The 19,005-nt window shown below is 37.6% G+C and overlaps 1 protein-coding gene across 1 annotated transcript; it reads right to left on the reverse strand.

Annotated features, from left to right (window-relative positions):
* Nucleotides 1-2,256: 2,256 nt before the first annotated feature.
* Nucleotides 2,257-18,682, reverse strand: C9 (complement C9; the record flags this gene model as incomplete). The annotated part of the gene is made up of 11 exons (XM_080637240.1): nt 2,257-2,417; nt 3,268-3,496; nt 3,700-3,878; nt 4,907-5,035; nt 6,301-6,541; nt 8,659-8,877; nt 10,037-10,175; nt 11,756-11,903; nt 13,310-13,457; nt 14,220-14,337; nt 18,597-18,682. 11 exons carry the CDS (start codon nt 18,680-18,682, stop codon nt 2,257-2,259), a joined length of 1,797 nt encoding a protein of 598 aa, XP_080493366.1.
* Between the last annotated feature and the right edge of the window lie 323 nt (nt 18,683-19,005).

Here is a 19,005-nt window from a genome sequence, read left to right on the forward strand (position 1 = left end):
GTGTCCCTCAGGGATCGGTGTTGGGACTGGTCTTGCTCAACATCATTGTCAGTGACATAGACAGTGGGATTGAGTGCGCCCTCAGCAAGTTTGCTGATGACACTTGGTTGTCCTCAACATAAAAAAGACATGGAACTGTTGGAATAAGTCCAGACGAGGGCCACGAGGATGACCAGGGGGCTGGAGCACCTCCAGTATGAAGACAGGCTGAGAAAGTTGGGGCTGTTCAGCCTGGAGAAGAGAAGGCTGCGTGGAGACCTCCTAGCAGCCTTCCAGTATCTGAAGGGGGCCTACAAGGGTGCTGGGGAGGGACTCTTCACTAGGGACTGTAGTGACAGGACAAGGGATAACGGGTTAAAACTTCAACAGGGGGAGTTTAGATTGGATATAAGGGAGAAATTCTTTACTGTGAGGGTGGTGAGGTGCTGGAATGGGTTGCCCAGGGAAGTTGTGAATGTTCCATCCCTGGCGGTGTTCAAGGCCCAGTTGGGTGAGGGCTTGGGTGGCATGGTTTAGTGTGAGGTGTCCCTGCTCATAGCAGGGGGGTTGGAACTAGATGATCTTAAGGTCCTTTCCAACCCTAACTATTCTATGATTCTATAATGCGTGTGTATCATGCATGCTCATAATGGCATTTACTGTCATGGCTGAATGATATGTAAATGACATGTCAATGACATAGAGCAAGACTCAAACTGCTTATGAGATTTTCTTAAAATAAGACTGACATCAGTGGATCAAGCAAAGGCTAATTTAATACCCTGTTTTTAGCAAGAAGGCAATAGCACTGACCTAGGGAATGTGCAAAAGTAGGGAAACACTTCAGAGTGCTTCACAAGTAGAATATTCTGCTCTCATGAGACCCCACTTGAAGTGCTGTGTGCAATTCTGGTGTCCTCAACATAAGATGGAGCTTTTGAGGGGCTGGAGCACCTTCCATATGAAGACAGGCTGAGAAAGCTGAGCTGTTCAACCTGGAGAAGAGAAGCTTCATGGAGATCTTATAGCAGCCTTCCAGTATCTGAAGGAGGCCTGCAAGGATGCTGGAAAGGGACTCTTCACCAGGAACTGTAGTGATACGACAAGTGACAGCGAATGGGTTCCAATTAAAACAGAGGAAGTTTAGATGGGGTATAAGAAAGAAGTTTTTTACTGTGAGGTTGGTGAAGCACTGGAACAGGTTGCCCAAAGAAGTAGTAAATGCTCCATCCCTGGCAGTGTTCAAAGCCGGGTTGGACAGAGCCTTGAGTGACATGATCTTGTGTAAGGTGTCCCTGCCCATGGCAGGGGAGTTGGAACTAGGTGATCCTAAAATCCTTTCCAACACAAACCATTCTATGATTCTAAGAATATTAGATGTAGCTGAACACTACTGAAGCTGAGTAAGGGCAGGCTTAGAAGAAATTTCTTGATATGTATTTTAAATGCAAGTAGAGGTAATGTTGCAAGACTTTAGACAGGATGGCCTATCTTGCCACCTCTTTTCTACTTGTGGGCTTCCAGAAGAAAAGGAATATGTGGTAACATGTTAAGCATGTAACCTAAATGCTTCCTTCTGGGCCTGAAAACTTACTGTCATGTCCAAGTCACATGCAAGCCTCTTGTCTCAGGAGATGAAGAAAATTGATACCACCTTGCCATTTTATGGGCCAGAGCATTCATCCTCAAAATCCTGCTTGTTTTTTGTTTTGCTTTGTAGTATTATATCAAAAAACCCCTGACAAAATCATCTAGCTAGATATTTTCTTATGCTATTTTTTTCTGAGCTAAAAGTTTTGAAAATGCTGCAAGAGTGGTTTTGTTGGGTCTACGAATTTTATTTGCCAAGTTAAGAGAATTCGAACTCCCAAACTATCTATGCTTGTTTCTGGAAGACATGTCTCTTTCCTTTTCTCTAAGACATAAGGTTTTTGGTGGAGGGTCTGACTGAAGATGAAATCTGTATTTAAAGAGCTGGAGTTTTAATCTGTTCTTATAGATATAGATATAGAATTCCATTTTATTCTTGAATTCTGCAATAAAACATTACTTCTCAAGACATTTAAATACAAATCCAACCATTCACAAATTCAAGCTACAAGATGAATGCTCTTAAAACTGTATCAAGTCACAGATGTAAATGATGTAAGTGGATTTACCCATCACTTCTTCAACCATGTCACTGAAATGCTCCAAATATTGACTGACCATTTATTGTAAACAGCAATAACACATTAGTATTTAGAGAGGCTGCTGACCTGTTTTTGTGCAGCGTAACTATTTTGCTTCTCCACAAGGCCATTTTTCAGTGCTTTCTCCCTGGCATGCTCTGCCACCAGGTTCTGGTGTAGGATTATTACACTGGCGAGTTCGAGTGCTTTCTCCATTGATGCAGGCAGACCAGGAACTCCAACAGCTCCAGCCTCCATCAGTGACAACTGTTAATTAGATACCATACTAGGATTAGTCCAACATCTCTTTTTCTTCTGTGCAGTGACAGAAATATTAATTAGAGCTTTTTACTTGGCACTTTTGAAGGTGGGCAAGGTAGACCATGACTGGTCAGATGTTCTCCAGTTATGGTGACTCTGCAGATCATTGCAGCCCTCAGCATACAACCCATCATACAGATCTGGCTTTGAAAATGCCCTTGTCAGTGGCACTGCTTACAAGCCCAGAGATTTCAACATTTTTGTCTCCCTAGGAAGCTGCCTGAAAATCAACTTCTAAGGTCTGTTTTGAGCACCTCTGCTTGTAAAAACTTGGTAACAGAGACTGAATTTACAGCACAATAAATTTTTTACATTGTCAGTTGTGAAACTGCATTCATCTCCCTCTTCCCCCTTGTGGACCAATCTAATATTAAGCTTAGGACAGCAATTATGACATGTGATCATGTGCTAGCAAACGCATGTGCCTTTGCATGAAACTGAAGGCAAATGCTTATGACATGGTGAGATTGCTTTTGCCTGAAATCTGTTTACCATTACTGCATTATGCTTCAGTAATGCTCCTGTTAATATAAGTGAACTTGGGGTATCATTCCAAGATGCAACAATGCGTGTGGGACAATGAACTCTAAATTATTGTCCTCTTTATGGAAAGAACCCAGTAACTTACATTCACTTCCACACCATATATCCATGAGATTTGACAGTAGTAGGTATAAGTAGGTATAATAGCAGTACAGCTAAGTCATCCTTCTATTCTTATGAAGGCTCATTTTGACAGGATATTGTTCACAATGACAAATATGTTCAGTTTAGTGTGCCTGGATTATTTACTAACCTTTAGTTAATGTAGATTTGGGAATCTGACAAGAAATTCCCTTGAAGTAGCTTGAGCACATGCATGTACAGGATCCATCTACCAGCACAGGGGTGCCTCCATTTTTGCAGGGTTCACATTTGCACACACTGTATTCAGTAATGTAGTCTTCTATTGCTCTTTCCAAATTTTTTTTCTTTAAATATGCATTTCTTATCTTAACTGGAACAAGTGTATGTATCGGAGAAGGCTGTAGAAGAAAAGAGCTCAAACATACAGACTTTTCTGAAGCCCTGAATTCTTTTGATATTCCTTCTATCACTAGCATAAGGAAGAAAATGTTAAGATGAAAAAAATACCTGAAAGTGCACAATAAACTTGGAGTCTAACTTCCATCTTAGAGCAAAAGCTTCAAAACTGTAAAAACCACAGGTCTAATGAAGTTGTGCTTACCTGTTGCTGTATCACTACTGGAGCATCAACTAAAGACTTAGCCCACTCTATATAATCCTTTACATCAATGGTTTTGGATCTTCGCAGTAACATTTCTTTTATCTTAACTGAAAAGTCAATCTTCCCTCCATCAACTAAGGAGACTATATCATCTATGATAAAATCATCCTTAAGTGATGCTGTAGAAAGAAGAGAGGATGAAGATAAAAGTTTACTGCCCATGCATCTTGAAGAGCAGTTATCTTTTTAGCACAACCAGTCCATCTCTATAAAATGACTGTAGAGAGAAGAACCCTTCGCTCATGAGTTGTGACGGAATTCAAATCTTTCTTTACTCATAACTCTTATGTGGGAGGAAATCCTTTATTTTGCAATTAGATTAAACAACCTTATATCTGAAAGGAAAGGATAGGGCAAAATGAGAGACATTACGGAGATCATAGCCATTTAATAACAAGCCAAAGATAATATGAGGAACACTACTGTATTACCTGAGCTGAATCAGAAAAGGGCAGGAATTATAATAGTAGGAGCTTTTGCTTCATAACTAGGGCTCTAGGCCAAATACTGGAGAATCCAGAAGCTTCTGGCATTGACTGAGACCTGTTTGCATCTTCAGTATGTGTCTGTGTAAGGCAACTGCAAATAAGAGGATCCAAGTTCTGATTGCTGGGTAGACTGAGCACCTAAGGGCAGATACTGGAAACATCTGGAGTGTGTGCTGGTGTGCACCAGCTGGTCTGTGCCAGCGATGGGAGTGGGCCTTGGGTCATTGTATATCTGGGTGCCAGTAATAGCAGAGACTAAGGATTCAGTTGTTGGTTAAATTGAATGTCTAAGGTCAGCTGCTGGAGGGATCTACTGCCTATGTACAGCCAGTACATCTCCTTTGGAGATGGCCTTTAGAAAACCTTTCCAATGTCAACTATTCTGTGATTCTATGATATTTGCCACTAACAGCAACACTGTGCTTTTGATTACATTGATGTTTGTGGCCAGCAATGTGTGTATGTGTTATAAAAGTGTGTTTGTGTGTGTACTGGGAACAACTCAGCCTAGCTTGAGCTGGGAGTGTAGAAGTATGGGAGCCTCACTTCTACTCATCTGCTGGATTTGTCCTTTCCCTGAGAGCAATATCTACATTGATTATAAAAGCTAACATCTTTTCTTAAGCAAAAGATATAATGTAAAATAAAGATATACTTACACTCATCTTTCATATGAATCTTTTCACATTTACCACTATCAATATTAACATTGACATGTAAGTGTTCATATGCAGTCACGGCATCTAAGTGATAGCCGAGGCATCTTTTCACATCTTCTATAGTGATACCTGAAAGTGGAAATTATTAGGTGGTTGGAGGGATTTAGTGACAGTAAATAATGTGGTATTATTTTTGGAGAGTAAATTTCAGGGCTATTGGAAAAGTTTATGGCTTTCTTCTTCCCATTTATATTCTGCTTTTTCCTCTTCCATGAAGTGAATGTGAGGATGATTGTATTTGAAGTGCTTGAGCAAAGGCAAGTGAGATCTACAGTGAGTAGAAAAATATCAAAACCCTATAAAAATGGATTTATATTTTCCTTGATCTGGCTGAAAGCAGATGTGCCCTTAGGGACCACTCTTTCCATAAATTCGATTAGAATTTTGTCTTTCTTAGATGTTTATCATAAAAGATTGTGTTTATGTGCTAATTCATTTAATTCTTCTAGTATTTCTCTCCCACCCTCAAACATGCTTCTCCACTGTTTTTCCCATAAAGTTAATAATGCCACTGATCTCTTACAAGTACTGTGTTCCCTTAAATTCTAATCCTCCCCTGTCTGCTACTGCCTCCAACACATTTGTATTTATCAGACTCAAACATATAATCTGGAACTTCACTTTTGGGTTCAGAAAGACTTGTGCTTAAGATTGATACTTAAAAAAAAGCGCAAGTCATTATTTCCTGATCTTCAAAATCATCATGAGAATTGCCTTTTCTAACTTTTTTCCAGAGTGACCACTTTAATCCATCACAAACCCACATATATCTGAACTGCACATAAGGGAGGATTAAACTGCTACTTCCTTATCTTAACCAGAGCATAGAAATTCCAGTGTGAATGTTAAAGTCTATAAAACAGTTTCAACACACTCAAGTGCACTATGTGATTTCTAGAAAGTTCCTTATCTCTTTGCCACCACCAAACTTAAAGTTATTGGACTACAAGAAGGTACCAACTAGCAAATTAGATTTAAGGTTTAGGCAGATTTTCTAGGCACTGGGAATCTCTTGTGAATTATGTCACATCAATTAGTACTGATAATATTTTGGGTATGTCTAAGTTCTAGTTTGTTTTTTGGTTTTGCTTATTTAAATTTTTTTCAGGTAAAGACTCAAAATACAGACTTCAAATAATTCCGGATGTTACAAAGACTGTCATCTCTTTTGAACTCATGTAATTCTGTAATGTCATCGGTGTGCGACAAGCACTACACACTGAACTGTGCTCAGTAATGCTCCATGGACACAAATTTATCCTCATACATTTCTTTGCGTGACTGGAGACTTGGTGATAATCTGCATACCACAGCAAGACCAACAGAATGCATACCTATTCGAGACATAGCATAGTTATCCAGAATGTAAACAAGTTCATATTTTCCTCCTATAATTCCAGAGACTGCATAGTGAGTTCCATAATCTTCTAAAAATTTGAAATATTCCCCCTTATCATATTCAGTAGGCAGAAAGTTTAGATCATCAAGGAAACTATCTGTGAGACGGACATCACGACTTCGCATTCGGAATCTTCCAAGCTGAATCTTTCCTTTGACATGCAGAAAGGTTTGGTTCTGAATGCAAGGAGAAGAAAGTGGATGAGAATGCCATTCTGGTATGCAGCACAGCAGGAATATCTGTTCTATTTTACTTATAATGAAACTGCTGCACTTTCAAACATGCCATTTAATCTAGCACTTTGGAACAAGGACAAACTTGTGTAATTCAAATTAAAAGTTTTCCAATTTAAATTGAGCAAGCAGCAAGAGATTTCGTTTATTTCTATTCTTCCAGTTTTTCAGAACTTCCCCTTTACTAATTTCAGGAAACCCTATGTGATCAATTTGACAACAAGGTCTTTCCTTTAAGTACAATATCTACCTTTCTGACTTTTGTAACACTGAAAATTAATTCTATATGGCTCACTAGATAATAGAAGTTGCTCACTGAGGTCAACTGGAGTTTTGTCTTTGTTTATAGTCAGAGTATTAAGTTCTCTCTTTTTTTGGATCACTTCTCTGTTGTTCTCAGACTGTGAGAAGAAAGCCCACAGCTCCAATTAAAAACAAAACCCAAACAAAGTAACATTATAAAATGAAAATTAATCAAGAAAAAATTCCTTGAAGCATTTGACCCATACATACATTCTAAGTCTAGGTATAGTGACTGATATTTTCATAAATTACACTGCAGATGGTTTTATATCATAATCTAATCATAATCTAGGACCTAGCTGCTGCCCATAACACGTGACAGTTTGTGAAGTAGTTGCCCTGAAGACCTTGAGGAAACACATGCCTTCCAATCCCCATTATCTGCAGTACTTAAGTGACTTGCTAAACAAGAGTGCCTAATAAGTGGTCCTTAAAAGGGATTTAGCAACAGACCATCACGTTATCTGGCACCATTTAAAAGATGTTAAACTGTTGGCTCAGATGAGGCTTCAGAATTGCAGGAATCTTCAGGCATCTTAAAGTCTGTGAGGAAACTTTTGTAGGTGAAAATATTCCTTCCATCCAGCTTGTACAAAATTGCTTTTGTCCAAGCTGGACATCCCTGCACTGCTCCTGGCTTTAACTCACAGGTGAGCCCTGGAGTGTTCTTGGCCAGAGACTGCCAGCCCACTAACTTGCAGCGACGTCAGTTTATGGTGATAGACCTCTGCCGGTGACAGATCGTGACTCATTTTCTGAACTGAATTCCGAGCAAGAATTTGAAGCCAGAAGTCCTATAATAAGCCACTACTCTATGAACAGCCTATAATATACCCTGAACTACGAAATTTCATGTTTTGCATCTGTGGAGATCATTGGTTGGAGATCTAAATGGTCCATTTCTATCCCAAGAAAACTCATGCCGATACAAAGTCAGCTTTCTATCGACTTTTTATCAACTTTTCAGTGTGCCAGCTTCCCTTTGTAGTACAGATTTTTCTCTTCAGCAGTATTTTAATTAATCAGTTATGAGAGTTATCTAATTTGTCCCTAAAATCCATTTGATCTCCAAAAATCTGAATGGATCCCAGGCAACAAGGCTGACAAGAGTGTGAATTAGTTGGGTTAGATCTGTTCTTCCTTGCATGTGGTGCATTTCAGTATTATGGAGTTGATGTGCCTTGTATGTGATGGCATGTTGCAATCATAGACTTTGGTATATATGGTGGGAAAGGGTATAGGACCTGGCTGGTTAACTCCACTAGCACCCAGCTGGTGGATTAGGCCATAGTATCTACAAAGTAGTATCATTTTTTGTGGTCTCTGTCTGTTTGATCTCACTAGATTCTAAGGCTACTTCTTTGCCACTAAATTAAACTAAATGAAATGAGATAGGGCCTATCCTTTGTCTCAAAGGACAGGTAAGGCAGTATGGCTTGTTGGCAACTCCCAAATAGGCTTGTTTTTTCCAGACTGCTTACTGAGAACATTTCCTTCCAGCATGCTGCAGGGAACCACCAGATGGGCAATGCTTATGAAAGCACAAGAGCTGACAGACCAAAATCATGACAGTGCACTGGCTACATTTGGCCACGTCTGAAATCTTAACCCTAGTATGGCCAGGATTTCATTATTGTGAATAAATGACAGAAAATTAGCAGGCAAATAGGAATATTAATATTGTGTTATTCTAAACTGTACAAATTTTACTGCTTGTAAAATAGTTACATTAAAACCTTTTGTTTGATTAAACTTACCCTTTCTGTGGAGCTTTTCAGGATAGAACTTAAACTTGAATTCTTGTTGTAGTGATACTTGAAGTTTCCTTCTGAACTACTTTTATTACTTCCTTCAGTAGGTATGTATTTCAGAGACAGATCAGCATTAAAGTGTGAGGTTTTTTCTATGTAAACCTCTCGTAACATTTTTACACGATCATGGTAGAACTCAGATGTGAAGGTTTTGTCTGCTTTTGTCTTAGAAAATATAATGACAAGGTTGTATGAGAGAACACACCAGGCAACAATAGAAAAATCTACACAGCACTTTAAAGTGATGTGTTTTACATAGCTTAGCAATACATTTTTCTTTTAAAACAAAACAAATGGAAATACTACTCACTTCCCAAATCACTTCATCTTAATCAGTTCAGTCTTTCAAAATTGAACAGAAAACTGCAGTGACAATATTTCAATGAGTGTTAAATCTCAGCATGTAACACTGTCAAAGTAATTTATGTGTCAACTTTTCCTTTACGTGTAAGGAATGGTACTCTCCAGCTCCATCCTAGAACACAGACAAGAACTGCTAATATGTCCCAATAGCTGAAATTAATCAGGATTATGATTTTGCATTCTTTTTTTACAGTGGACAATAGCTAATTCAGAATACCTATTTCAGTGTTGTTTATTTTTGTATACTTTAGTAGCACAGAGTTTTTAGTAACTGAAAATAGTTATGCATCAAAATCAAATAAGAGCAATGATCTCTGGGTCAGATTTATTTATTTTGGGCATGACCTGTATAAAATTGTAATTTTTCTATGAAGTATCTACTTATAGTGATAGGCAAAGCATTTGGTAAGCAAAATAACACTTTGATTTTTCAAATAAATGTGACATTGATGTTTCTAAGATCATCAATATTTTAGGTATTCAAACACCACTGGAAGTCATAATCTGAATCTCAAAAGCCTATTAGACTTTTGTTTTCAGTAAGACAGAGAAAGTCATAGCTGATTAGAAAACCCAAGTAGGACCAGAGCATCATAATATTATTCCTGCCTTTATATCAGTGCCTTTTGTGTGCCCTTGGAAAAATGTATTGCTGCTCTACCCAGTACACCTCCCATTCTTCTCATCCTCTCATACTGTAAACATTCCAGAAAGATATTTGCATTTACCAGGCACAGGTGCAGCAATGAACCTTGGGAATTTATCTGTCACAAGTGAGCTTAACTGCTAAAGCAAATGATAATATAACCTGTTTCCCTCTGGACTTTGTCAAACAAAAGCTCGGTGCTAAAAAGCTGCTGCTGTCAGACTGAAGAGATATGCCAAGTCTTCAAGGTGGATTTCATGATTCAGCGTTCAGTTAAGCACATCCTAGTTTGCACATCAAACTTTTTTGACTTACATCATAAATGAGAACACCCACGTTCCACGGCTTGCGGTAGTAAGTCCGTGTGTTTCCATCACGCACTCTTTCACAAAGACCATTGAAAAAGTCATTGTCAAATGGTGTGGCCATTGGCTGCATCCCTAAAATATTGATTCTACAAGAGAAATACAGAAAAGGTTATGCTTCTGAAAGATGTCAGCACCCATAGCCTGTAGACAATGGTATTATGACTGAAAAAGTCAGATTCTATAAGAAATGGAAACTATAGCTGTGGAACTGCATATTGCTTCATCCACACAGCAGCTTGCCTTGTCTTGTGGTCCTCTCATTGCATAGTGGAGATAACAATACATCTTTTGTGAAGCACTTTGGTGGATTTACAAATCTCTTAATTTTTAAAGGCTTTGTATCAGACATAAACAAATAAAAGATAGATATTAAGTATCAAACACAATGAGAACCTGATGAATAAAGGAGGTAAAAACATTTCTTTTTGACCAATGTATTTGTGATGAAACATTCCTTATAGGTTTAAAAGGGATATTCCAATATCTATTTTTAATCTGTTTTTTTTCATAACTTGTACTAGGCTGTTTTCAGGTAGTAACTTTCATATCAAGTGTGTACAACATCCATCAAATCTGTAGAAGAAATATACAACTATTTGTAGCACTGTGTTTTCTCACAGGGTGTGACCTGATGGAATAATAGTGTTCTCTGGAACAGAGGAGAGAAACTCAGAACCTTTACAGAAACAGAGAAGCAAGCATTTTGGCTGTATAGTTCTATGCATCTACATACCAATGTACAAGAGATACTTAAAAACCCCCAACTGCTCCTTGGAAGATTCTGTAGCATTCTTTTGATCTTCTATATCTGTTTCATAGATTTGAATCTTTTCAGTAGGTCCAGCATTTATGTCTGATACATGTCAGTATACTCATCAGAGAGTATAAAGTGGTTATAAATTCACCAAAGTCGCCACCATCACAAATACACAACATTTTCTCATGGAATATTTTAGTAATAGATTATAGTAAAAATAATAAAGAAGCTACTTCTAAAAATGCCCAAGTACCTGGCTTTCTTCCCCATGCTACTAGGACTGCATTTTTACTTTTGTGCAGTAACGCTATTACCAAATTAAATGAAAAGGATATGTCCTTTTCATTTAAACACAAGGTGGTGCTGTAGTATACTTTTATGTTCATCTGTTCCACTTCAGCTAGCTGCTTTCTGGCTCTATTTGTAGATAAACAGTATGTCACACTTCCTTTTGTTTGAAACTAAAGAAATCCAGCAGCATTTGAGAATATAAAGATTAATTTTCTACTTAGATTAATGGTGAAAGCTCTTGTAAACAACGAACATCTGGGAAATGGAGAATGTAATACCGGAAAAAAGCTGCAGGCAGAGTATTGTTACAGTAAGGCATCCCATTGTATAAATAATAAAGATACATTTCCTCCCTTTTAGACATGCATGTTAGTATAGTACTTAAGAATGACATAATAATCGATTTAAACTGTCTGTATAATATTTTATCCTCTTCAAGTATACAAAATAAAATAGTAGTTAGGTGTTTGTCCAAAAGCTGCATAGCACTTCTGAATAAAATATGAACATGATTCAGATTCCACTTTTGGGAATGTCACTGTGGCCCAGTGTTTTCAGCTGTGTTTGATGACAATCCTAGACTCTTCACAAGGCCCAATGCTACTTTTTCCTATTTACCCTTGCCCTGCAGTCCTGCCAATTTCAGACACATCAATATCATGATTGCGGCATGGTGATCGTGGGTCCGATTCACAGTTATCTTCATCAGAAAAGTCTCCACAGTCGTTATCGACATTACACACAAGTCGTCGCTTGATGCATCGACCTAATCAGATAATAAAACATTGAATGAATTTTTTTTTTTTTTCCCATGATGCACTTTAAATAGCATCCTTGCTACTCTTCATTGACATCTTCCTCTTCGCATGTTTCTATTATTGTCATGAGGAACTCAATTCCAACACTCTCCCTCCTTCAAATGGAAAAAAAACCCCAACAAACCCATACTACTCTGTTTACTTATGTACATACTACTGTTTACTAGGATGGCTGAGAAAAGTAAGTGACAGGAGAACTGTTGTCATTTGAAGAAACCTGTTAATTCCTGTAGCTTCCTGTAATTTTTTTCTGTATTAATCTTTGATTATTAGTGTATTGTTTTAGGAGTTTGTTAAATTCATATTTAGAGAATACGGGAAAGTGTTAATTCAATATAAACAAAGAATTATTTCTGAATTGTTTGAATTGTTGCTATTTGGATTATATTATCTGAATAATATGGACACTGTGCTGTCAAAAACTATAGTGATTTGTGTTCTAAACACACAGTGAAGTAGTAGTTAGATATACTAAGTGTATGTATCGCAGGGTTTACAAAGACTGATCTTTTCCTACAGGATTTAAAATTTGGGGTAAATTTAGCCCTAGCATAACAAAACATTTGCTAATATCTGCCACACCTGTAAGTGCCACACAATGACTGTGAACTAGTAGCTAAATATATACTTTCTAATTTTAATTTCTCCACTTGCATTTCACAGTATCTGAGATAAAGACAACAGTGACAATGGCTTGGGACTCAGAATTCACTTAGCATATTTTCTTTTCTTTTTTGACTATTTATATTGCCTTTAAGTTTTCCTATCTTATTTGGATTTATGATGAATTTTGAACATTACATTTGTTCATATGCTATCCATGTATCACTTTACAAATTTATATCTTACATTGAATCTAGAGACATTCTGGTCTCCAGCTAGTTTACATGATACCGATTTGGTCAGTAAACTTCCCTATCCATTTTATGACGGTTTCTTCAGTCCTAGTTTTTCCCAGTGTTTTTTTCAGAAAACATAGTGATTCTGTAGCAGAAGGAACAGTTATGCTTGAAGAAAGGACACTCACAGTATAGTCAGCCTTTAAATATGAACTAGTAATTACAGGAGAATTTAAACTAGAGGCAAATTACAATGGGAGATAAAAGGAAAATACCCCTCCTGAAGAACTATTCCTGATGTGGTTTTGGAGTTGTGGCATTGCAACTCACCTGTCTATGGACTGCCTTTAAACCCTAGAAATAAGGCACTGCTTCAGAAGATTATCTGCAACTAGAAAAGCAAGGAAGCATATCTCTCTTCTTGTGTATGCATTTTGTCTTCAACAGAAACAGATTTAACTTTGTGGTTTCCTAAGTTATTGCATAACTCACTAAGGCATGAAAACAAAACTTACCAGAATTGCACTGAAAGTCAGTACCACAGTCTGATTCTGGTTCTTCAGGACAAGCTTGGTTGGTTTTACAGCTTTGTGTATCTCCTAAGGTCTCCAGGCATGGTTTTCCACCAAACTGTCCAAATCTTTCAATGCGTCTAGAGCGAAACTTGAAAGATAAATAACACTGTTAACATTGCTTAGAGAGAAAAGAAAAATAGCAGAACTGTAGGATTTTCCTGTGCTCTTGCAGGGGGGTTGGACTAAATGACCTTTTGAGGTCCCTTCCAACCCTTGGGATTCTGTGACTCTGTGATTTTCAGGTGAACCTAGAACTTTTCAAAATGAAGCATCCTTGGTGAAATTTCTGGTTGAAAATGCATAGGCATTGTTCATACATAAAAAAAAGTGTAAGTAAGGGAACATCGAATTAATAATAATATCTTAGCAAGAATGTAGAAGTGCTTGTTTTTCACTATATTTTATTTCACTATTTTCATTACTTTCAATCCAGGGAGGACAAGCATCATATATATTTTGTATGCTTTCAAGTCTTCAATTTTTTTAAAGTCATAAGAAGAACTTTGCTAAGAAAATAAAAAACTGCTTTTGAAAAAAAATTGTTTTTTATTTAAAAAGGTAAAAATGTATTAAAAAGTAATGTTTATAATAGAAACATCAATATGGCCACAGTAGACAATTTCTATCAACAAAACATTTTGAATCAGAACACTTAGAGAGTTTTGTACACCTGGATGCAGTCTTCTCTTACTTTTATGGCTTACATGTGTGAAATAATCATGGGTTCCATCATATCATGAACATACAGCATTAAGAGCTGCAGTCTGGTATGTTCCCAATAACCAAAAGGCAGACAGATAATGTCCCTTTGGCTGTGGCCTTGGAACAAAGATTTCCAACTATAGCTTACCCTTTGATAGGTGCATGGGTCGCAGGGCCCCCATGCACTCCAGCTGTTCAGTTTACAGTCAATCGGAGATGGAGCATTCAGTTCTCTTATTCCCCTGTGGAAAGCTTTTTCTGAAGAGCTGACAAAAAAAAAAAACATTTCAGGACAGTCTTGGGCAGTACACTAAAATCACATGTCTGTTTGTATTTAAACCATAGACCAATATTTTGAAGCATCTTCAATATGTTTTCTGCTTTACTTTCATAGCAGTACTTGGTACTTAGACTTACAAACAGCTGCCTAATATTAAATTCTTTGGTGGTTTAAAATTACATTAAAAAATCTTTGAAGACTTAATAAGCCAGCTCTTTTTCCCCTTTTTAGATGTTTGTGTGTAACTCATGCTTTTCTGGTGGCTCATGCTATTGAAGAGGACCAAACAATAACACACAGAGAACATCTGCAGTTCCCTTATTCACACAGTGTCTGTATTCTCCATACTTCAAGCTGAAGACAAAAGCACAGCAGCACATCTCAAACAGACGTAGCACTTCAGTGCATGTCTTTGTAATTTTTTAGCATATTAAGTTTAATAGAGTTGCCCTTCTGCCTAGATAAAAGTTTAATTGCTTTCCTGAGATGAAAGAAGCCTCATAAATAAAGGTATTACTTGCTAACAAACTAACTTATATAGTTGGAAAAACCAGATAAGTGTTTAGCTATCTAAGTATTCTTTAGCTTGGCAAGTTGAATACTTTGCCAGTTAGGCCGATATTTTCTAGAGTGACTATTTTGGTACTCAGTTTTAAATACCATGAAACTCCAGGCTCTCACTAAATGAAAAGCCATCACTGCCATCACACAGTGAAAAGCACCCACAGTTAGACATTAAAAACTTATTCACAATAGGATGACTTATTAATTTTAAAAACCAAGGACAATAGTTTAATGGTAACCTTATTTTCTCAGGTAACAATGCTGGGAAGCAGAGTAATGGAGAAGCATTGAAGTCTAACTTGCCCAGTTTGTTCCCCGTAATTTATTCCGATTTGGCATTACGTGCTTAGTATTCATCCACTGTGAAGAAATAATCTTAGTGCACCTCTCCAGGTTAATGCTATTGCCTCTGCTTTACAATGGGACCTTCTTTGCTGAGCCCAGCCGGTTGTCAGATCTGCAGCTCCTGCAGTGTGATGTATGGGCTTTCAGCGCAGGCAGGGCCTTGCCCCACACTCTGACACCCTTCCCCCATACATTAGGAGTCCAAAGAAATGATTCCACAAGATTGAGAAATCAGCAGTTTGGACAAGGAAGATATACCTGTTGCTTCTGCTTCTTGGTGCCACTTATTGTACGTTCAGGTTACATACGTAGTAAGCTGTTACTGAGATGATAAATTGACCTACATTTCTTTCCAGCTATTGAATCTTAAACAGCTCACGGATCACAGGGTTGTTGTGCAAACTTTTATATGCTCAGCTGACCTTAACTGGCTCTGATGTCTCAGACTTTCCACTGTCACACACACCAGCACTTCAACACGCACCACAGCTGCTGCTATAGGATTTCGCATCACACACTTCCACTGTCTTGCCTGCTGCTTCTAAAACAACTCTCCTCCCAGAAGTCTCCTAACCTCAAGCCAGGGCCGGCAGTAACTGAATCCTTAGCTGGAGATATTGCTTTTAACAGGTAGGATTACAAAAAAAAAACCGAAACAGCAAAAAGCACAAATATGTGGACTCTCCATGGACAGCAGAAATAAGAATGAAGAATACTTTCCATACAACAGGAAACTCCAAAATCTTGGCTGGTAGGGGAGCGTGAGGCTTTGCTGTGTGCTTGGCACCAGGAATTATGGTACCTTATACAGACACAACCTTGTGAAAAGTCATTTTTATGCAGAATTCCCTTTCAATAATTTTCTGGTGAACTCTGAACACCTGAATCAATACTCCATTGGTTAGCAGCTGTAAAAAAAAGTCCTTCCCCTGTAATTAGCTAATCTTGCAAATACTTCAGCAATACTATAGTTTACTATAATTTCTTAATAAACAGGCAATGCTTTGAAAAGTTGCAGAACAGTATTCCATTACATGTTTTTCCACCATTTGGCATGACAGTAAAATCAGTGGAGGGAAGAAATGAAAATCTAACACTCTGGCAAATGGATGACAATCTGCTTGTTCCTTCCTGCATCTGCAAAGATAGCTGCATATATGACCTTTTCACCTCCTTACTGATGTAGGACTATAAACTTTTGAATAACAACATCTAGTTTAGCTTGGGTTGAAGATTGACAGGTTGTCCTTAAAGACAGTATGAGTGGGAAGCCTTGCGCGGTATACCTTGAAGATATATTGAGGCACGTTTCTGAAGGCAGATGAATATCTTATTCCTAGCAATTGTTTGGTATTCAGGTGCAGTAGAATTTTATATTGAAACGCATTTCTGAACTTTTAAATTATTAGCTTAAAAATGCAGCCAGTAAGAATGAACCATGAAGAGCAGTGTCTAGGAGGACTGCCTAAAGGAACAGTCAGATTCAAGCTAGTATAGATCCTTAAAAGTCTCCCAAAGGTTCCTGTAAGTTATTGTTTCGAGTCTAAAATAAAAATCCAGGCAGGAAAGGCTGAGTTAAACTTTTCAATGTAAACTGAAATCTCACAATGAATTGTCTAGAAACCAGAGTCAAGAGTAGTCTTTGAGCTGACATATAGGTGCACAGGTTTTCATATAATCATAACTGAGCAACTTCTGCAAGAATATTCATTAAGGGATGTACAGACATCCCTGGGCACCCTCCAGCTGCAGATCCAAGGTTTTGGATTTACTTGAGGTTAGAGAAGAATTAAAAATAAAACAAAAAACAAAATCAGAAAAAGCTCATTGTAAACAAGTCTTATAAACCCTTGAAACAACAACAATGCATCCACTGCCCAGGTTGATCTGGAAATTCAAACGAACACATATGGTAAGAGTTTTATTCAACATCATTGCTTAGAAAAAACAAAGGTATTAGGGAAATTAGCAAGCTTTTCACTTCCATATTAATCACAGGGAGAAAGGATTACTGAAAAATCATGCTAAACCAGGAGATACTAAGTCACACAGTTTAAATAGGAGAGGCAGTAAAAGCAGTTCAACTACTGAAGAATATCACTGAAAGTAGCAGTTGGGAGCAAGAACTTCAGAGACAAGCATGGAAATGGGAATATCTTCTCTGCTGTCTGTTATTTGAGGGATAGGTAAGTGCTCTGTCAAAAGGAAAAGCAGTACAGAAAACTGCTTGCACCTTGTCATGGATGGCAGAATATGCTCTGTACACCCTCAGGTCACAGCTTTGGTGACTTGTTATTGAGCCATACTTCAAAATACAGAGCTGTTCATTTCACCAGTTACAAAACTGATGACTCATGGAAAACCTTTTGGTTTGTCAGTTAACACTGACCAAGAGAGAAGGCTTAGCTCTCTTAAATGTGGGAATGTGGCAGAATCATATGAGGATATCATTTTGCTAACTGTTCTAGTGCCATCATGAAATCTTTGGTACGATGTGAAGTCAAGCTGCTGGCCCACATTGCCTGCTGTATACTCTCCATAATAATCATATATTCTGGCTACACCATTTCTGTCTGAATATATCAAACCTGTGCTTTAATTGGATATGAATTCATCTTACTGATAACCATCAAAACATAAGGAGGCCTAGAGACATGTGCAAGAGGCAATACTTGGTTGTTCAGCTAGTATTCACATGTCATCACAAAATGCTTCATGTATTGCAATTTAAGTCTTAAAGCAGATGAATATCCATTTATTCTTGACATATATTTGAGACTCATATTCTTTCACCACTTAGTACTGACCTTTCTCATAAATGACATATAGTTCTGGTAGTGTAGCTCTTCAGATGTTTTTACATATTTTTGTAGGGACTAAGCAGTTATTTTTCCTACTAGTGATACAGAGAAAAAAACAAAGGATAAATTTCCAAAGAATTCATAATAGGCAGTCTAGGAGACTTTAAATAGAAGTACTGTCAACATAAAAATGTGCATTTTCAGAAAGAAACCATTTGAGATTATATTTTCACACTCAGCATTCAATAGAGAGCAGTTGCCTGAACGCCACCTCCCTCCAGAACATGAATTCAGCTGCTATCAGTCACTTTCATTGTACCACATACACCGAAAACAGACGGGTAAACCATTTCTATTTGACTCCTTGAAATACAGTAAGTAGTTTCCCATTTTTTGTTTTGGTGTTTGGTGTGGTTTTTTTGTTGTTGTTGTTAACTGAGCAAGCTATCATTAGAAATACCTGAATTGGAGGTTAAGACTTTGTGTTGAAGAAACAGAGCAGTATAGACATCTGCAGAAAATGAAACACACTTACCTTCTGCTTTCCCCCAAAAGTGAGGCAGCCACCTCTAAATTGCATAGTATGGATATAAGCTGCAGGGTAACATGGATACTTCTCATTTTGCAGCTGAATAGACAAAAATTGCCATGACTGAATTTGTAATTTATTTGTTCCTTTTGTTATTTATTACCAAGAGAACAAACAAAACACTGTGTGTACTGAAGATTGCCAGTTACTGGCCAAAACTGCCTTACGGTAAGTGCTCTAAAGTCCACTTTTCAGAAAATTCCACTTCTTCCTACATGGAGACTGAGAAATAGCATAAAGTAGCTTCAAGATTAAAAATAAACCATTTTTGTCTACTAGTACTTTTTAATACAGGAAAGACATTTTCTATTTAATCAGAAATAAGTTAACTGCCTAGTAAAAAGCAGTCATAGCA

The sequence above is a fragment of the Psittacula echo genome (genome assembly GCF_963264785.1).
Source record: "Psittacula echo genome assembly, chromosome: Z".
Lineage (NCBI taxonomy): Eukaryota > Metazoa > Chordata > Aves > Psittaciformes > Psittacidae > Psittacula > Psittacula echo.